The sequence below is a fragment of the Heteronotia binoei genome, chromosome 12 (assembly GCF_032191835.1).
Source record: "Heteronotia binoei isolate CCM8104 ecotype False Entrance Well chromosome 12, APGP_CSIRO_Hbin_v1, whole genome shotgun sequence".
In the NCBI taxonomy this organism is placed as follows: domain Eukaryota; kingdom Metazoa; phylum Chordata; class Lepidosauria; order Squamata; family Gekkonidae; genus Heteronotia; species Heteronotia binoei.
Genome location: NC_083234.1, coordinates 40,486,169 through 40,504,291, shown reverse-complemented (window position 1 = coordinate 40,504,291; position 18,123 = coordinate 40,486,169). Strand labels below are relative to the sequence as shown.

Below are 18,123 nucleotides of genomic sequence, written 5' to 3'. Positions count from 1 at the left end.
GGCAGGGTTTCCCTGATTTCAGGGTCTCCAACCCCTCCCCCCCTTAACAGGCCGGTGGGGAATCCCCGCCTCTGAAGAGCTCCAGTGTGCCGTGACATGCCTGGTGTAATGGCATCACCCAGAATTGACATTATCGGGCCGGGCACATCACGTGTGTAACACTCTAGCAATCAGGTAAAAACTCTGTGGTACCATAGAGATTTGTTTTGCCAGATTGCTAGAGTATCATGTGCATGATGTGCCTGGCACAATAACGTCACTTCTGGGTGATGTCATCATGCTGCATGCACTTTGTGTGTGCAGAACAACACCTCGCTCAGAGCCAAGTTAAACTTGGCAACCCTAAAATTGTTCCTGAAATGTGAAATTCTCCACTCTGATTGATAGAGTGGTATAGTTGTGCCTTTGATATTACTTTTGTTCTATGGTTACTGCCTTAATTATAGCTTTGGGTGTATTGTGTATGTGTGCGTAAGGCCTTCTGAGGGGCTTTAAAAGAATCGTGAAGTGGAAACTGTGGATGAATATGGAGTCTCTGTTTCATGCCTTGCTAATCAGGGTATCATTGTGTGGATGAATCGCATCTGAAAATTTCTTCCCTGGGTCGTGAGCTACAGAGATATTGCTGACCTCCAGGGAGACTAGTCTGATGAGAAGAACTGCTTGTTTTAGTTGAAGGGAACGTTGTACACTCCCTCCCCTTTGATCTCCTGCCCTTCCCTAATAACTGGACAGTTTCCCTCAGATGGCTCTCTGTCAGCCACATTCCCTCCTCATTGATAATCTGTTCTTCTACATAACAACGGGTTATGAGGTGTAACAACAAATTGAAACTGAATGTAAATAATGTCCCTTGGCCTCAAAGTACTGCAGGTGGTGTTTCGTTCTAGCATACATTCAGTCCCACGCTGGCTTAGAGCAACTCTGATTCAGCTTTATTTGAGGGCAAGTCTTTGCATGCCACAACTGTGGTGTGATTAGCTGCACTGTATTCTGTATGAATTCACTGCAAATGGATTTGATGGGGGGGGAGGACACTTTAACCTTTGTTAGCACCCTGTGTTTGCTCAGCAGCAGTGTCAGCTTTTGAATTCTGCATTGCAGAGACATTATTGACATAGATTGATGTACTGCAAGTGTGCATATGTGCACCTGCATGTGACTGCAACTCCAGGAAGATGTGGAAGGCAGTTAATCAGCTTACAACATGAAAGGGCATCTTGATCCAAACTCAGTTGTCTTTTGTTCTTGCGCCCATTCTTGCTTTAGCTTTGTCATTATAAACCCTTGTCCTCACCTTACTGTCAAATTACATATAGGATCTAAGGTCTCTGGGGCAGACACTTACTTGTTGTTATCAGTACTGGAATCAGCAGGGTAGGACACTTACCAAAGCCCACATGACTCTTCAGCAGGGCTTTGTTGGGGGCATCTTTAAAGATGAGCAGGGAGGCCTCTTTAAACACACCCCAATGGCTTCAGCCTTCTCCAACGTGCCCACTGCAGCGGGCACACTGGGGAATGCACAGGGGAGCTCCTGCTGGGCTTTTTCTACAAAAAAGCCCTGCTCATCAATGTTCACATAGCCAATAAGAGAAGTTTGGCTCATCCACCCTCACCAGAAAATGGGAGTTCTCCTGTCACAGTCTTTGCAACATTACATAAACACCTGTGACAATCTCCCATTTCCTGATGGGTACTTGGAGGAGAGCCACGTTTACAGGATCTTTTGCTTTTCCCCAGTTGTCTCCCCTACCAACAAATGGAAGATTGTCTCAGAGATACCTACAGCATCATAAAGCCCTCTGGGGCAAGCTCCTGTTTTTTGGTTGGAGAGATGCTAGAATGAGTCCTGCTTCACTACTAGCAGAGTAATCAGTTAGACAGGGAGTGTATGTGTGTGTGAGGGGAAAGAAGAGAGATGGGATATTGAAGGCCTGATTGGCAGGAGTGAGGTAGATGGTCAGGTGTGTGTGTGTGTGTGTGGGTGGGGGTGATAGTGAGAAGGCAAGAGGCTTTATGACTCTGCCTGTGCTAAAGGTTATCTCTGAATAGGGTTGCCAAGTCTAACTCAGAAAATACCTGGGGACTTAGGGGGTGGGGCTGGGATACTTTCTCATTCCCTAAGATAAAGAAACAAAAAAAAAAATACAGCAGTGCAGTTCCCTTGAATTCAGTCTTCATTTCCTTGTTTTCCAATCAGTTGGCTGCACTTCCACTTCCTCCCTCCCCCCCCCACAGCAGCCAAAATAAACACAGTTTGGAAACACACAGTTTATTGTCTCACTGGGGCAATTTACTCACCATGGGAGTTGTTGAATGCTGTACACTCAACCAAGTTCTTCAGACTAACACAGGAAAAACAGACGTTCTCTCTGTTTTACTATGCAAAGACTTCTGAAATGGCTGCAAAATAAATAGAGGGAGCTGGTTGCTTGCCTAATTCCTTCCCTTTCTCCCAACAATTATGCTGTTCTGCAGGCTTGCCCTGCCCCCAGGCTTGCCCTGCCCCCATTCAGCCTAGTTCCAGAGTTTTAAAGGTATGCACATCTTTCAAGAAGCAAGCCCTTCCCAAGTCTTCTAAGTCTTCCAAGGTGGAAAAGCACATGGCAGCTGGGGGGGGGGGGGCTTCCCCCAGCTGGCTGGGACCTGGGGATTGGCAAGCCTACCTCTGAGTGACCTTGCTTTGCCATTTGCAAGGACAAGGAGGACGCAGGGAACACTTGCTCTTTACAAAGCAGGCCTTTCCAGAATAGCAACAAAAAAGAATGGCAGCTCTGTAGGGGTTCATGACTCAATAGACAGGGCACCCTGAAAGCTATTGCCCTGTGTCAAATTTGAGATGGGATGATTAATTGCATATCAGTCTCCTTGGTCCCAGTCCAGAGAAGCTATGCCCCACTGAAGTTAATGGGACAAATGGCTTAAGATACACTTAGTACTATTGATTTCAAAGAGACGTAAGTGCAACTACTGGATACTGAATCAGGGCCATGGTGTGTAACTTCTGCATTATTTCATAATCCTTTCTCAAGCTGCAGGCTCAGTAATTGACATAAACTGGCTAGCTAAAAGAAATCTTCCTTTGTCAAAAGAAACATTAGCTGTTCAGAGGCTGCCATTTACCATGTCTACTTGCAGTTAAAATTCCTATAAGAAAGACCAGGGAACCGATTATGCCTAGATATTGCTGCTGAAACCATTGTGACATTCTAAAATTAGATATTCAGCCCCTGTGGGCATCCCCCACAGCAGATGCTTTGCGGGTTATTCCAGATGGTTTCCTTTACCCATAAAAATCAGTTACGCAGTTATAATACAAAGGCAGCCACTGTGTCAAGTTCCTTTTTTAAATTAGCTGCAGATCTCCACTGATTCTTCTTTTTCTAGCATGCTGACAAACAGATTCTGTTTTCAGCCTGTGTCTATAGTCATAGTGTGGTGTTTCAGCCATTATCTTCCCTAAAGTAATACACAAGCCCCTTTAAAATGTATAAGAACATTATCAAGTCAAATTAACTACATTCAGATCAGACTATTACAACCTATGCTACAGGAGGCTGAATTTGAAGAGTTTGGAAACCTGCAATTGGCTCATAATACAGATGCAAGGTTTCAAGTAGAAGTTACCAGGAGGTAGGTTCCTTCCTTCCTTCCTTCCTTCCTTCCTTCCTTCCTTCCTTCCTTCCTTCCTTCCTTCCTTCCTTCCTTCCTTCCTTCCTTCCTTCCTTCCTTCCTTCCTTCCTTCCTTCCTTCCTTCCTCCCTTCCTCCCTTCCTCCCTTCCTCCCTCCCTCCCTCCCTCTTTCTTTCTTTCTTTCTTTCTTTCTTTCTTTCTTTCTTTCTTTCTTTCTTTCTTTCTTTCTTTCTTTCTTTCTTTCTTTCTTTCTTTCTTTCTTTCTTTCTTTCTTCTTTCTTTCTTTCTTTCTCTGTCAAGATATAGCTGAGTTATGGCAATCCCATGGGGTTTTCAAGGGAAGAGATGTTCTGCATAACAATCCTGGTATTCCTTGATTGTCTCCCTTCCAAATATTGACAAGGACCAAGATCTGTTTAGCGTTGGAGATCTGACGAGATCAGGACAGGAGTTTGTTACTCCTGTTTTATTTCAACTGGAGTGGTTGCCTGTTAGTTTATTCAAAGTGCTGTTGTTTTTTACCTTTAGAACCACATCGGATTACAACATCTCAAGGATCACCTTCACCCATATAGAGCTTCCCAAAACCCGGGTCATCACTAGTGGTCCTTTAATCTGTGAGCCCCCATGATTAGAGATACAGTTAGGCAACCATGAGGGCGTTTTCAATAGCTGAGCCCCATCTGAGGAATGCTTCTTCAGCAGAGGTCTGTGTGGACCCTTCCTTTCCAGTGTTCCACTACAAGCTGAATATGGTCCTGTTTAAGAGGAACTTCGTGGTTAAGGTTGATGCTGCATTCTGGTCTTAGATTTGTTTCCTGGTTTATCATTAAAATCAGTAGAACTTGGTCAAATGCTTAATTTTGACTAGATTGCACCATTATTTTATTTTAAAATTTCTATAATGACAGTATAAGTGCTCCTGTGATGGTTTATTTTCCCGCTTTGTGCCTCTTGCTTTCTCTCTTATGCTCCCTGAGCATGCATTACCATCAGAGTTCATTATTTTAGTTGGGAAAAAGATCACTGCAATTTTGACTGGAATGCTTATGAACCATAAAAGAAAGCCCAGCTTTTAAATTGAAGAAGGTCTCTGAAGAGGCAGCATTTCCCTTGAATGAATGAATGAACAAATACATACATACATATATACATTTTGATTAGCATTAACAAATTCCATGCTAAAAAAAAATCTGGCCACATGAAACATGGGAAATGAACAGTTCCAACTCATGCAGTCTATGAATTAGGTTTTATAACTCTTTGGGAAATTCCCATGTTTTTTAACCTGCCACTAATTAAGCAAGAATTGCACTGTGTCTTTTCCCTATTTCTTACCACACTGTTTTACCACTGTCTTAATTGGGGTCAGCAGTTCCTGCTTGGACATTTCCACATGATCAAAAACCAAACAGTCATGTTAAACTAAATATCCTTTAGTTAGCAAAAAGACTGCTGCCAGCATGTATTTGAATTAGAAAAAAGACAAATGGGTGTCCAGGGCTTCCTAGCTGCCCATGATGCGTCCTGCTGGCTAGGCTATTCTTTTAAGATGGTGGTGCGAGAAGATTTGTTTCATGAAGGGTGGCGAGATATGGAAATGCTAGGACCCTCTTCCAATCTCTGTCCCAAGGAATGATGGTGTGCAGGCCCAGTTAATTCTCTTTTCTTTAGCCTTGATGCCAAGTTAGTAAGACTATCCTGAAGGGATATGTTGACCTGGCAAACTTTAACTGAGACCTGGGTGGGTGAGGATGAGGTGCCCAGCTTACTCCCCCAGGATACTTGATCCTTCAACAACATCAAATAAGGTGGATAAAGTGGGTGGTTTGCAGAGGCAATCCTCATCTGAGACTGTATTCCCTTCCAGAGGATCCTTGTACCAACTACGGCTAGTGCAGAACATGGCGGCCAGGCTGTTATCGGGGCTCCCTAAGTGGGAGCACATATAGCCAGGGCTGTGGGAACTGCACTGGCTGCCAATAGTGTACCGGATTCATTACAAGGTGCTGGTTATTACCTTTAAAGCCCTATATGGTCGAGGACCTGTCTACCTTAGGGACATATGAAGCTGCCTTATACTGAATCAGATCCTTGGTCCATCAAAGTCAGTATTGTCTACTCAGACTGGCAGCGGCTCTCCAGGGACTCAAGCTGAGGTTTTTCACACCTTTTTGCCTGGACCCTTTTTGCCTGGATTGAACCTGGGACCTTCTGCTTACCAAGCAGATGCTCTACCACTGAGCCACCGTCCCTCCCCATATATTACCCAGAGGGTACTCCGATCTAGTTCTCAAAACCTGTTGGTAATCCCCGGGCCAAAGGAGGTCAAACTGAAAGTCACCAGGGAAAGGGCCTTTTCGATTGCTGCCCCCCACTGGTGGAACCAACTGCCAGAGGAAGTGCAGACCTTGTGGAATCTTGGCCAGTTCTGCAGAGCCTGCAAAACCATCCTCTTCCAGCTGCCCTTTAATTAACATGGAGCCTACATCGTAGATGGAATGCCGTCGCACTGAAAATGGAATGATGCAATACTTAGATCTTAGCATCAAATGAAATGAAATGCTTATTTTAATTACTGAATGTATAATTTTATTGAATGTACTATTTTATAGGATGTATTGTTCTACTACTGTGGAGTTTTATGTTATGAGCAGCCCTGAGCCTGCTTCGGTGGGGAGGGCGGGATATAAATCAAATCAAATAAATAATAAAATAAATAAACATTGCTGACCTTGAATGTGTTGGCCTGTCTTGGGGTGTCGGGGAAAGGGTGGGAGTCCTTTCAGAAGCAGTGCCTGAGTGGACACTGTGTTCTGCTAAGCTTGAAAGACTTTAACATCCATGCAGAGACTTATTTACTTGGTGCAGCCTCAGGCTTCATGGTGGCCATGGCAAAATTGGGACCCTCCTTAGATAAAAAGGAGCTGACCAATTATTGCCAGTGTCTAATCCATTTTTTCCTAAGGAAAGTAATTGAGTGATCAGTGGTTGAGCAGGTTTTCCTGGATGAGACATCTGCCCTGGACCCTTTTTAATAGGGGTCTGGGATACCACTGCTTGCTTTTGTTGATCATCTCCATTTACATCTGGATAAAGGCATGCCAATGATGTTGATCCTTCTGGATCTATCAGCAGCCTTCAATACAGCTGACCATTTGGTTCTAATCAACCACCCTGCCTCTCCTGGGATGCTTTCCGAGGGTTGCTATCAGGAAGGTCTTCCTGATGAGACCTGAATTGCATGGTCCTACAGGGTTTGATCCACTCTCCAATTAACATATCTGTGCACCCTCTTGCTGAGATTGTCAGGAGTTTTGAAGCTGAGTGCCATCAATAAGCTGATGACACTTAGCTCTTCCTCCTGCTGGATAAGCAGCTGACAGCAGTACTTTCAGCACTATCCCAGTGCCAGGATGTGGTTCAAGTCAAGTTAATGTTAATATTTTATATTTGTTATTTTGTTGTTGTTTTTACCATATTGGTTTTAATACTGTAAGTTGCTGCAAAGCTCTTTGAGTGAGTAGCATCTAAAAAAATCTAATAAATAAAATGTCAGGACTCCAGGAGGGGTCTGTGCGTCCAGGGAAGGAGGGAGATTCACCTCTGGAAGACCTATTGCCTGAGACCCCTCACTCACCTCTGACCTAACCTGAGGCACAATGAGTTAATGCAAAATTTGAACCTGAGACTTTCTATTTTGCAGCTCAGTCTTTTAGCCATCATACTATGCTGGTTTTATTGGGCACCCAGACGTTGCTTGAGGCAGTTGTGTGGTTCTGGAGATGCCATTCTTCAAGTCTGCTGCCTCTCTGGGATACTTTTCCACAAATTTGTGGCTTTCACATGGATAGTGGAACATTTAATTACTTTCTTATTCTTTTTTTGTTTTTTACTCACCATTGTTTGGTTTTGCATAGTGAAAAGTCAGTGGAAACAATCAGAGATTTAACATTTTGAGCAGAAACAGCCTTCTTTAGGTATAGCTTGTTATGAAAAGAGTGGAAATTTTTATTGCAGCCAAGGTTTAATGGGCAAACACAAAGGTCCAGATATGTGGAGAGAGACCTGTACCATCTGGATTTGCCAGTTTCTATGTGGCTTTGTGTTGCTTACAATGTCCTTGAGATCAGGTTAGTTAGCCTTCTTGCCTTTACAAACTTTGCACCAAAGGCAATGTACCATGCTGAGGCCCCTCCCCTCCCCAAACCCCACCCACTCTCAGATCTACTCCTAAAGTCTGCAGGTATTTTCTAACACAGACCTGGCAACTCTAGTTCTCTGGCTCCAATGTTGAAAGTTAAGGTGGTTTTGGTATGCCAGAACTTGCAGCTTTAGAGAGAGAGAAGGTAGAAGAGATGGGAATATTTCTCTCTTTAGCTTTTTTTTTTTTTGTCTCTGTGCATCTGAACTTAGGGGTGGGGGAGGAATTAAAGCTGGTTCCCCAAATATGGAAAGTGAAATGAGTCTGCTGTGCTGGACCCTACTTCAACTGAATGAATGCTCCCATATTTTCAGGCAAGGGTATCTGAGAAGCCAGTATTTAATGTGAATTCTGAAATGCACCATTCTAAGCCCATTTAGAAGATTGTAACTCTTCCTAGGATTGCATTGTTAGTGTGTACAAGGGGAGAATGGTGCTTAAGCACATGAGTCAAAGGTAGAAATCTAGCATGTGTTTTAGTTACAGTAAGTTCTGATTTAAAAGTGTGTGTGTGTATGTGAGAGGGTAGAGGGTAGACAAGGATGTTGAGACCTGTGTTCAGAGTGGTGGACTTTAGTATGATGAAATTGAGATTGTTTTCCCAACCCACATTCTGTGATTCAGTATTAAAGTGATGTCTATTTACATAAATGGCATAAAATAGTGTGAAAATGGCATATAAAAGAGAGATGGCTAGACCAATGGTAGAGAAAGACTAGGGATGAATCTGAAAAAGTATCAGCCAATAGTATTACATAGTAGAATGGAACTGCACTGATGCTCCCTCAATAGCAATCAATTCCAGTCTAACATTGTGCATCTCTGTCATCATATAGGATCACTGCTATTATGAAGGTCACATCCCAAATGATAGTGGCTCAACTGTGAGCATCAGCTTGTGCCATGGCTTAAGGTAAGATGCGTCAAAGGACTTCTGGAAAATATTTTCATTGTTTTGTATGGGTTGTTAGCGCAAAAGAACCAGATTTATTGGGATATAAATTTAAAACAGTCCATACACAGCAGCAACTCCAGGAGAGCAATTTTAGATGATTTTGAGAGTATCTCCCAGCTTTGCTGCCTCTATATTGCCAAAGATCCAGGTCTTCAATCATTAACCTTATTATATGAGGCCAAGGATCTATGCCAATGAATGGTAGACTATAGTTCCCAGATCCAGACATTGGAAGATGTTGAACTCCTATGATCCACAAGGAGAATGAGTCTTCAAACGTGCCTGGGCTTTCTGCTGTTCTCTGACTGTTGAGCAGACCCCTTAGCCTGCAGGGTTGGAGAATGTGACCTCCGGGTCTGAAGCATAACTGGGCTCCTAAAACCCAGCTTTGATAGTGCTAAACCACAGGGCCAATTTAGGAGTTCAGTCAGTCAGTCAAAAATTAATTGTGTATAGCCATTGGCCGTTACAAAACAAAACAGAACCTAAACAACAAAGTTTTCAATTAACACCTTAAAAGTTCCCCAGAAAGGCCAACCTGAAGAAGTTACAGCATTTGATATTACTCTTGCTTTAGGAGTTGGGAAAGATGTAATCTGTAAATTTGATTGCTTCAGACCTGGTTGTGATTTTATTTCTGGGTTTTGAAATGAGGTTTGCCAACTGCACATTATATGTTCTGTGGACTGGGGTGACAAAAAAGCAGTAGAATTGGCATACACTTTGTACGTAAGAAGGTGGGAGCTTACAAATAAGGAACATGACTAGAAGGCAGGAGGAAAGCACATGCATTAATACAAGGGAGATGCTCATTCTATCCCTGGCCACTGAAGCCTTATGCAGAAAAATAAATAAATAAAATAAATTGCAGAAATTGCCTATAAGTTTTCAGGTTTATCTTCAGACCTGTGATTTCTAGGAACTTGCTTTAAGCTAAGTGAGACATAGGAATGCGTGACATTTAGATTCTAGAAAACAAACAGAGCAAGGCACACTCCTGAGAATCTGAAAAATCATATACTTCTGCTGCTGTAATGACTTAATAACGTATATCTTCAAGGATGTGGAACAAGTGAAAAAAGTCATGGAGAAGGCCAAATGGTTTTGAAGGTCAAAAGAGGTAGAGGATAAAAGTGATTTAGAAGAGAAGAAAAAAATGGCTTGATGACTAAAAATCAGTAAGGGAACATGAAGGTGCTTTAGGGTGAGCCAGACCATTGGTCGATGCAGCCAAAGACTGATGTCTTTGACTAGCAGATGACCTTTCCCTGCTGCTGTAGATACTTTAACCTGGAGGTTCTAAATATTGAATGGGAACCTCCTGCATGCGGGAACCTCCTGCATGCAAGAAACCAGGAATTACATGGCCTGTCATAGACCTGGGACCATGGCTTGGTGATACACATAAGCATTGCATGCAGAACTTCTTTGGTTTCCAGTTTAACTCCAGTTTAAAAGTATCTCAGGTAGCAGGCACTAGGAAAGTAGAAGCCTTTATCTATCAACCTACAGAGGTGCTGCCACTTTTGAGTATGCAATCCTGAGGTAATTGGACTGAGGGGATAACTTGATGTAAGGCAGTTTCACATTGATGTATCATGTGCTATTGGTGGGTCCTTCCCAGTGTCCATGAGGAGTGTAGGATGTTGTGTCAACAGTCAGATCAGCAGCTGTAATATGAATCAGAAGGTAGAAGAACAGATAACTCATTTGTTAGAAAACTGGCAACATGCCTAATCTACTGGAATGTAAAAATACAAAGTTACACATACAACATGTGCTTTGCTAAAACCATTGTGACTTTTTATTACAATGCGTGAATCAGATAATCTTTACATTGTAAACTCTTTTCCTTTTTTCTGCATGATGTATTATTGAGAGGGCAATTAAATTGATTTAATTATGCTTAATTAGTTTAATTGAGTGATAGATCAATGAAATAGAAATGGGAATCTTTCCTGATCATCTTATAATGAAATGTTGTTCAAATGCTTTACAGAGGATATTTCAAGAGCCGCGGCAAGAGGTATCTAATTGAGCCCTTAGACAGTGAAGCACATGCAGTCTACAAATATGAAAGTCTCAAAAATGATGAGACCCCCAAGATCTGTGGGGTCACCAAGACTACGTGGGAATCAGAAGACCCCCTCAAAAAGACCTCCAGGATGAGTACCAGTGCGGAGGTAAGTCTCACCCCACAGCTTCAAACTTGGAAAACGGTTTGAGAGCAATTACTGCATTGTAATCTTGACATTGTTTCCAAATTATATTTTTTGGAATTGGGAGAAATTATGATTGATCAAACCCTAAGTGATTTTTTAAACAAAAAACCTGTCTTGGTTTGGTGTTAATTTAAAGCAGCTTGAAAGCCTTGCCTTTGTACAACACCATTAAAATGGGGAATATAAACTAAGGAGACACAAGAAAATACTGAAGCTGCCATTTATTTTCTTTTTTATTTAAATAAAACTATGGGCTTCATCAAATCCCCTGAAGGCATAACCCATGAATATGGGGGTATCCCCATAAAGCATAATATAATCCCATTTTCACTCCCTCCATGCTGTGTGAGAATGGGAATTACAGAAAACTGAAAGCCTGTGTACACCACCTGTGCCCTTTTCTAGCCCTCCCCAATCTCTGAGCTTCAATATGACTTTAATCTCATGGACAGGGCTGGTGCACACAGGTGTCTCAGTTTGCTGTAGTGGTTAGGTGTGCGGACTCTTATCTGGGAGAACCAGGTTTGATTCCCCACTCCTCCACTTGCACCTGCTGGGATGGCCTTGGGTCAGCCATAGCTCTTGTAGGAGTTGTCCTTGAAAGGGCAGCTGCTGTAAGAGCTCTCTCAACCCCACCCACCTCACAGGGTGTTTGTTGTGGGGAGGGGGGGAAGGTAAAGGAGATTGTGACTGCTTTGAGACTCTAAGATTCAGAGTATAGGGTGGGATATAAATCCAGTATCATCATCTTCATTTCCTTAAAAATGCATGTACAGCAGGTGGAATGGGAAATATTCTCTCGAGAATTTCTTCACTTTGGGGAGTCTGCCTGTGGTGGACCTACATGATCCCCATAGATTTATTTTTAGACAAAAAGGAGAAGGTTGTCCTGCCAGCCTCCCTTCCAGCATCTGTATATTACTGTACATATCAAATTTTAGAATCTGATCCAACAGTCAATTTTTAAAAGCAGAATATAGTTATCCTCATATGTGTTTGACTCCTTCCAAGTATGTGATCAGTGGCCACCATTCCTTCACAATTTTTTCCTCTTCTCTTTTCCCAAAAGAGAGCCAGTTTGGTGCAGTGGTTAACTCTTATCTGGGAGAACCAGGTTTGATTCCCCACTCCTCCACTTTAACCTGCTGATATGGCCTTGGGTCATCTATAGCTCTGTTAGGAGTTGTCCTTGAAAGGGCAGCTGCTGTGAGAGACCTCTCAGCCCCACCCACCTCACAGGGTGTCTGTTGTGGGGGTGGAAGATCAAGGAGATTGTGAGCTGCTCTGAGACTCTGACATTAGGTGGAGGGTGGGATATAAATCCAATATCTTCTTCTTCTTCTTCTTCTTCTAAAAGAAGTACCTATACAAGGATATAAAAATATATGTAAACAATTGACTGATTAATAAGTTAAAAAGGTAGCAGTCCTTGAAATAATCAGGTATTTTCACCCAAGGAAGTTTTGTTAGAAAATGAAGAAAGCCCCAGTAGATGTACCCAAAGGTCCATCTAATTCTATGTCATGTTTCCCCCAGTCTTTAATTACATGCCTTCATAAATTCTACAATTTAGGCAAGGAGGCAATAAACCGGGGAGGACACATACAAAAACCCAAGGTTTAATCTTGGCAACACCATTTCAAAAGGCTTTCAGGCAGCAGAGCAAGAAAGAGCTTTTGCATGACACATAGCAGGGGTGTCAAACTAATTTGTTATGAGGGCTGGATCTGACATAAATGAGACCTTGTCAGGACGAACCATGTGTGTCATGAAATGTAATGCCAGGTAGCAGAAACAGACAAAGATTTTTTTTAAAAAAAAATCTTAAAATATGCTTAAAACATTAGCACTCTTGCAATATTTTCTTTATTTCACAGTCTCTGATAACTGACACCTCTTGTTCTGAATTACTGCATCAAAAACTGGAGATAATGTCTGTACTGTAGCAATCTTATGCTGTTCAGGTGTTGTTCAGGTGTGTACCTGTAAGTTGCAAACCTACTTTTGATTTGCTTGTGGACCTGATAGGACCCTTGGCTGCATGTTTGACACCCGTGCATTAGAGAATGTCTGCTTGTCAGACTAGGCAGTACTGTACTCAGTGGAACAAAGGTCTGAACAGGTATAAGGCATTAGGGTTTGTAGAATCTTTCGGGATCAAGTGCCGTGTTCTACTGGAGAAAGTTTTCCTTCCAGATGTTTCGTTCTCAGCTGCAGAGAACATCCTCAGTGGCGTTGCAGCCGAAGCAGGCGCTCTGACCTTCTTGGCTGCTGTGCATTGAGTGGGGCCAGGGCTGCTGGAGAGCTGCTATTTCTAGGCTGGAGAGGGTGTGATGAAAGGGCAATTGGTTTGTGGATGTGCCCATTGTTTGGTGGGGCTTCCTGGAAGGGTAGTGATAAGGAAACTGGCTGTTGAATGTGACCATTGTTCTGTGTTAATTGCTGGGAGGGTTGGAAGGGGTTTGAAGATAAGGAAGATGGTTGTTGACTGTGCTGATTGTTCTGTGGAATTTGCTGGTTGTTCTGAGACTTTCTGCAATTTATAGTCTGTAGGGTGTTTTGCAGAGCTGGGTACCAAGATTGGTGGATGAAAATGCCTTCTTCCTTTCTGTTAAAATTGTGCTGGTGTTTGTAAATCTCAATAGCTTCTCTGTTCAGGCGGATATGATAATGTGAGACCGTAGAAAGGACTTCAGTTCTTTCAAAGTGGATGATGTGGTCTCCTTCTTGAAGTGCATGTTCAGCTACAGCTGATTTTTCTGGATGAAACAAGCGACAGTGTCTCTTGTGTTCGGTGAGACGGGTGTTGATATTGCGTTGGGTAGTGCCAATGTAGACTGCACCACAGGAGCAGGGTATTTTGTAGACTCCAGGGGTTGAAAGTGGATCTCTCATACCTTTGGCCGAGCGCAGCATGTGGAGGATCTGTTGTGTGGGCTTGAAGACTGTGTCAACATTATGGCGTTTGAGAATTTTGCCAATGCGGTCGGTGACAGATTTTATGTAGGGCAGGAAGGCTGTACCCACATTTGTGTGTGGCTCGGGATTTGGTGTGGATGGTCTCCTGGGATGGAGGGCTCTTCTAATTTCTTGTTGGGAGTATCCATTGGCCTGCAGTGACTGTTTGAGGTGGTGTAGTTCCTGTGGGAGTTGGCTTGGTTCACAGATGCGTGATGCACGGTGAATGAGGGTTTTTACAACTGTACGTTTTTGGCGAGGATGATGATTGGAATTCTTATTTAGATAGCGATCGGTGTGTGTGGGTTTCCTGAATACAGCGTGGCCAAGTTTTCCGTCATCTTTCCTGGTAATGAGGACGTCAAGAAAGGCAAGTTGACCATTGTTTTCTTTCTCCATGGTGAACTGGATATGAGGATGGCTATTGAGATTTACAAACACCAGCACAATTTTAACAGAAAGGAAGAAGGCATTTTCATCCACCAATCTTGGTACCCAGCTCTGCAAAACACCCTACAGACTATAAATTGCAGAAAGTCTCAGAACAACCAGCAAATTCCACAGAACAATCAGCACAGTCAACAACCATCTTCCTTATCTTCAAACCCCTTCCAACCCTCCCAGCAATTAACACAGAACAATGGTCACATTCAACAGCCAGTTTCCTTATCACTACCCTTCCAGGAAGCCCCACCAAACAATGGGCACATCCACAAACCAATTGCCCTTTCATCACACCCCCTCCAGCTTAGAAATAGCAGCTCTCCAGCAGCCCTGGCCCCACTCAGTGCCAAGAAGGTCAGAGCGCCTGCTCCGGCTGCAACGCCACTGAGGATGTTCTCCGCAGCTGAGAACGAAACGTCTGGAAGGAAAACTTTCTCCAGTAGAACACGGCACTTGATCTTGAAAGATTCTACAAACCCTAATGATGTTACCAGCCGTGAAAACCTGAACTCTTTGATAGGTATAAGGCACTTATATGTTCATAGGAGGTGGGCATACTTGGCTGTTTCCATACAGCAGGAACAACAGGCTAGTACTTAGAATCCATTTGTAAACATTTTTGTCAGCATCTCAAACTTTTTCCAGTAATATTTGTGACACTGTGTTGAAAAGAGGGTAAGAGTATATTTGTACATTCAGAGTGTGGTCCAAACAATATAGGAACTATATTGGAACTATATATTCCTCAACTAGCTTGTTTACTCTTAGTGACACCTTCAGGTAGCTGGATCTCATTGGCAGTGTGGCTGTGGGATGTCATCATATTGACTATGTGATTTCTGATTAGCTGGGATCAATCTAGGAAGGAGAAAGTAGGAGAAAAAATGGTACCAAAACAGCAACAGTGAGGGGGAAACAATGGCTGAGAAGAGCTGCCACAGAAAACGACGGAATAAATTTTCTTTCAGACAATGCTTCCTCAAGCAAAGTATCACTTCCTGCTTTACCATGAGAAACAGTATAATGCTTGTGTACATATGCAGGGGACTCTGAGACCTCTATGTATTTGCATAAATGACTCCAGTTTGCAATATATAAACATGACAATATTTTACATGTGCACCAAGTGACTCACAGAAAAAAAATATTCCTTAAACCGTCATATTTCAGCAGAATGTTAGTGGGGAAAAATCTTGCTAGCCACCATTTCCTGTTCACCGTTTAATTATTCATTCAGCAATGAGAAGTGGAAACTAACATTCTTTAGATTTTATACCTTTAACACCCTCTAGCCTTATAAATGGAACAATTCAGTGGTTCCATGTTCATGTGCTTTGCCTAGGTTGTAAAACTTTTGATTATCTTTTGATTATCTGATGATCCAGCATTCCTCATTAGCTTAGGGGTGGGTGGGTGGTGCATCACCATACCTGTCAAAAGTCATTACTTTATATTTTTCTTTAGAAACAAGCATATTTGCAGGCCAGAAAGTATGTTGAACTTTACATAGCTGTGGACAACACAGTGGTAAGTATTCTATTGAGTGGTTTTCTTTTATAATTCTTTACAGGCTGCCATTTTTAATGGGAGGGTATCTGAACATAATAATTCTCGGGCTAGATCAGACCATTTAGTCACAGATTCTGTTTCTGGCAGCACTTTGGCAACCTCACAAGTCAAACATCAATGTGATTGACATCTTTGGCTGCTTTTTAGCTTCTGGGATTATTTATTTATTATGTTTCTATATTGTTCTTCGTCTCAGAAACTTTGTCTAAGAAACTAATATCCCTGTTAAGTCCTGGGGATTCCACTGTAGAGGACAGGGATATTGGTTTCTTATCTTACTACATATGTTAACCTCATTCAGTCCTTACATCTGTATTCTCACCAGTCACTCAGAAGGGCTTTACATCCTATTTTATTTTATTTTATTTTATTTTATTTCTTATTTGGAATAGTAAATTAGAATAGCATATTGTAATAGAATGTAACGAATAATAAAATGTAATGTAATTTGGAATGGTGTATTGGAATATATTTCTCTGGAGAGAGAGAAAATACACTGCACAGCCAGTCACCCCACTTCAAAGATCAGGATGTTGTAAGGTTGCTTTTATGCTTGAGAGGAGATGGATGGAGTGTAATGGCAGGGTCTCAGTTAATTACTCTCAGCACTCCACAGTTAAGAAGGGTGTATCTGCCCAACAATCTCCAATTTTGATATATTTATTTGCATCACTATGTTTTCCCTTGGAATTAAACCCAAGCAAAAGGTAACCATATAAACTAAGCTTGGTATTTTGGTCCTTGAATCTATTAAACATCTTTATTATGTTGTATGCTAATTTACTGCTCATCATGTACCTATATGTAATGGATTAGTAACTTCTGTTTCAATGTATCTGAAGAAGTGTGTGTGCACAAAGAAGCTTATACCTTGGAAAAAACTTTGTTGGTCTTAAAAGTGCCACTGTACTTGAATTTTGTTCTGCCGCTTCAAACCAACACAGCTACCCACCTGAATTTATATGTTAAAAAGTTAGCAGCCATCACCTCTCTCTTGTGGTAGTGAATTATCTCTAGCCATGTTTATCCCACCATTTTGTGAGGACCACAGAGCAACGCAGATGGCTCTCGATCCCTCCATAGTAACCCTGGGAATGTGATTGGCCCAGAGTCACCCACTGAGCTTTGTGGCTGAATAGGGATTTGAACTCTGGTCTCTTAAATCTGACACTCTAACCACTACCTCGTACTAGCTTTCTGTAATTCCATAGTTTAATTCCATAGTGCATGTCTCCACCAGAGTTCAGCATTTTAAAAGTACAACTGAGTTCTCTGGGAGACTTCAGCACACCCACTATTTTCCCTCATCAAACAGCTTTGATTGTGCCTATCTTCCATAAGAAAAGAAAGAAGTGTATGTACTATATGTTTTTTTTTAGATTAATGATCTGTTTGGCTGATGCTGTGTTAACTGATGACTGGGGGAAAAGGAGGGTAAATTTCCAGAATGCCAAGACTGGATGCTAATAATGCAATCTGAAGCAGAGTCACACCTTTCTATTGAATTCAATGGATTTAGGAGGGTGTATATATATATATATATTACAATTGCGCTGTAAGGGTCATATTTACAATTTTTAAATTCAATACAAACTCCTTATTTGGTTATGCATTTCACTAGAAAGCCATTGCTAATACTTGATTATAGTCATTCATGAAACCAGTTGGATTAGTTACTAGTTTCTGTCACATGATAAGTGCACAGTTTTCAGCAGTTTTTCCTCCCAATATAAGAATGTAGCTATATATGGCTGTGGGTTGGCTCTGTGGTCAGAGTTGTCAAAAGGAAATGACTACCCCTTAAATGATTGCATAAATTGGAAATGTCATCTGCCCCTAAATCAATTTCCTTTAAAATAATTTTCACAAAGTCAGCTGTTTCTTTTTTCAGAAGAAGCCTAGGTCTCTGTCTGCTGTGACCTTTGAAGCAGACTCCATTGGGACCATGAATCTGGTTTTCTTTTGTACAAACATACTATGTAAACTCACAAAAGCCTTGGGAGGTTTAGAACAGTTTTGGAAAGGTCACACAGGATCAATATATCTTGATTTTTCTGTGCAATATATCCTGCAATAAGAGGTATCTAAATCAGAATAAATTTTAAAATGCAGCTAAATAAATGCACAGTCCCGTCC

The 18,123-nt window shown here is 41.9% G+C and overlaps 1 protein-coding gene across 1 annotated transcript in view; it reads left to right on the top strand.

The window, feature by feature from the left end:
- The window catches only part of LOC132580143 (zinc metalloproteinase-disintegrin-like NaMP), a 74,863-nt gene that overhangs the window by 33,456 nt on the left and 23,284 nt on the right, over positions 1-18,123 (top strand). Inside the window, exons 5-7 of the mRNA XM_060250810.1 lie at positions 8,676-8,752; positions 10,794-10,977; positions 15,883-15,945. Coding sequence (XP_060106793.1) covers positions 8,676-8,752; positions 10,794-10,977; positions 15,883-15,945 — 324 coding nt within the window. The remainder of the gene's footprint in view (positions 1-8,675; positions 8,753-10,793; positions 10,978-15,882; positions 15,946-18,123) is intronic.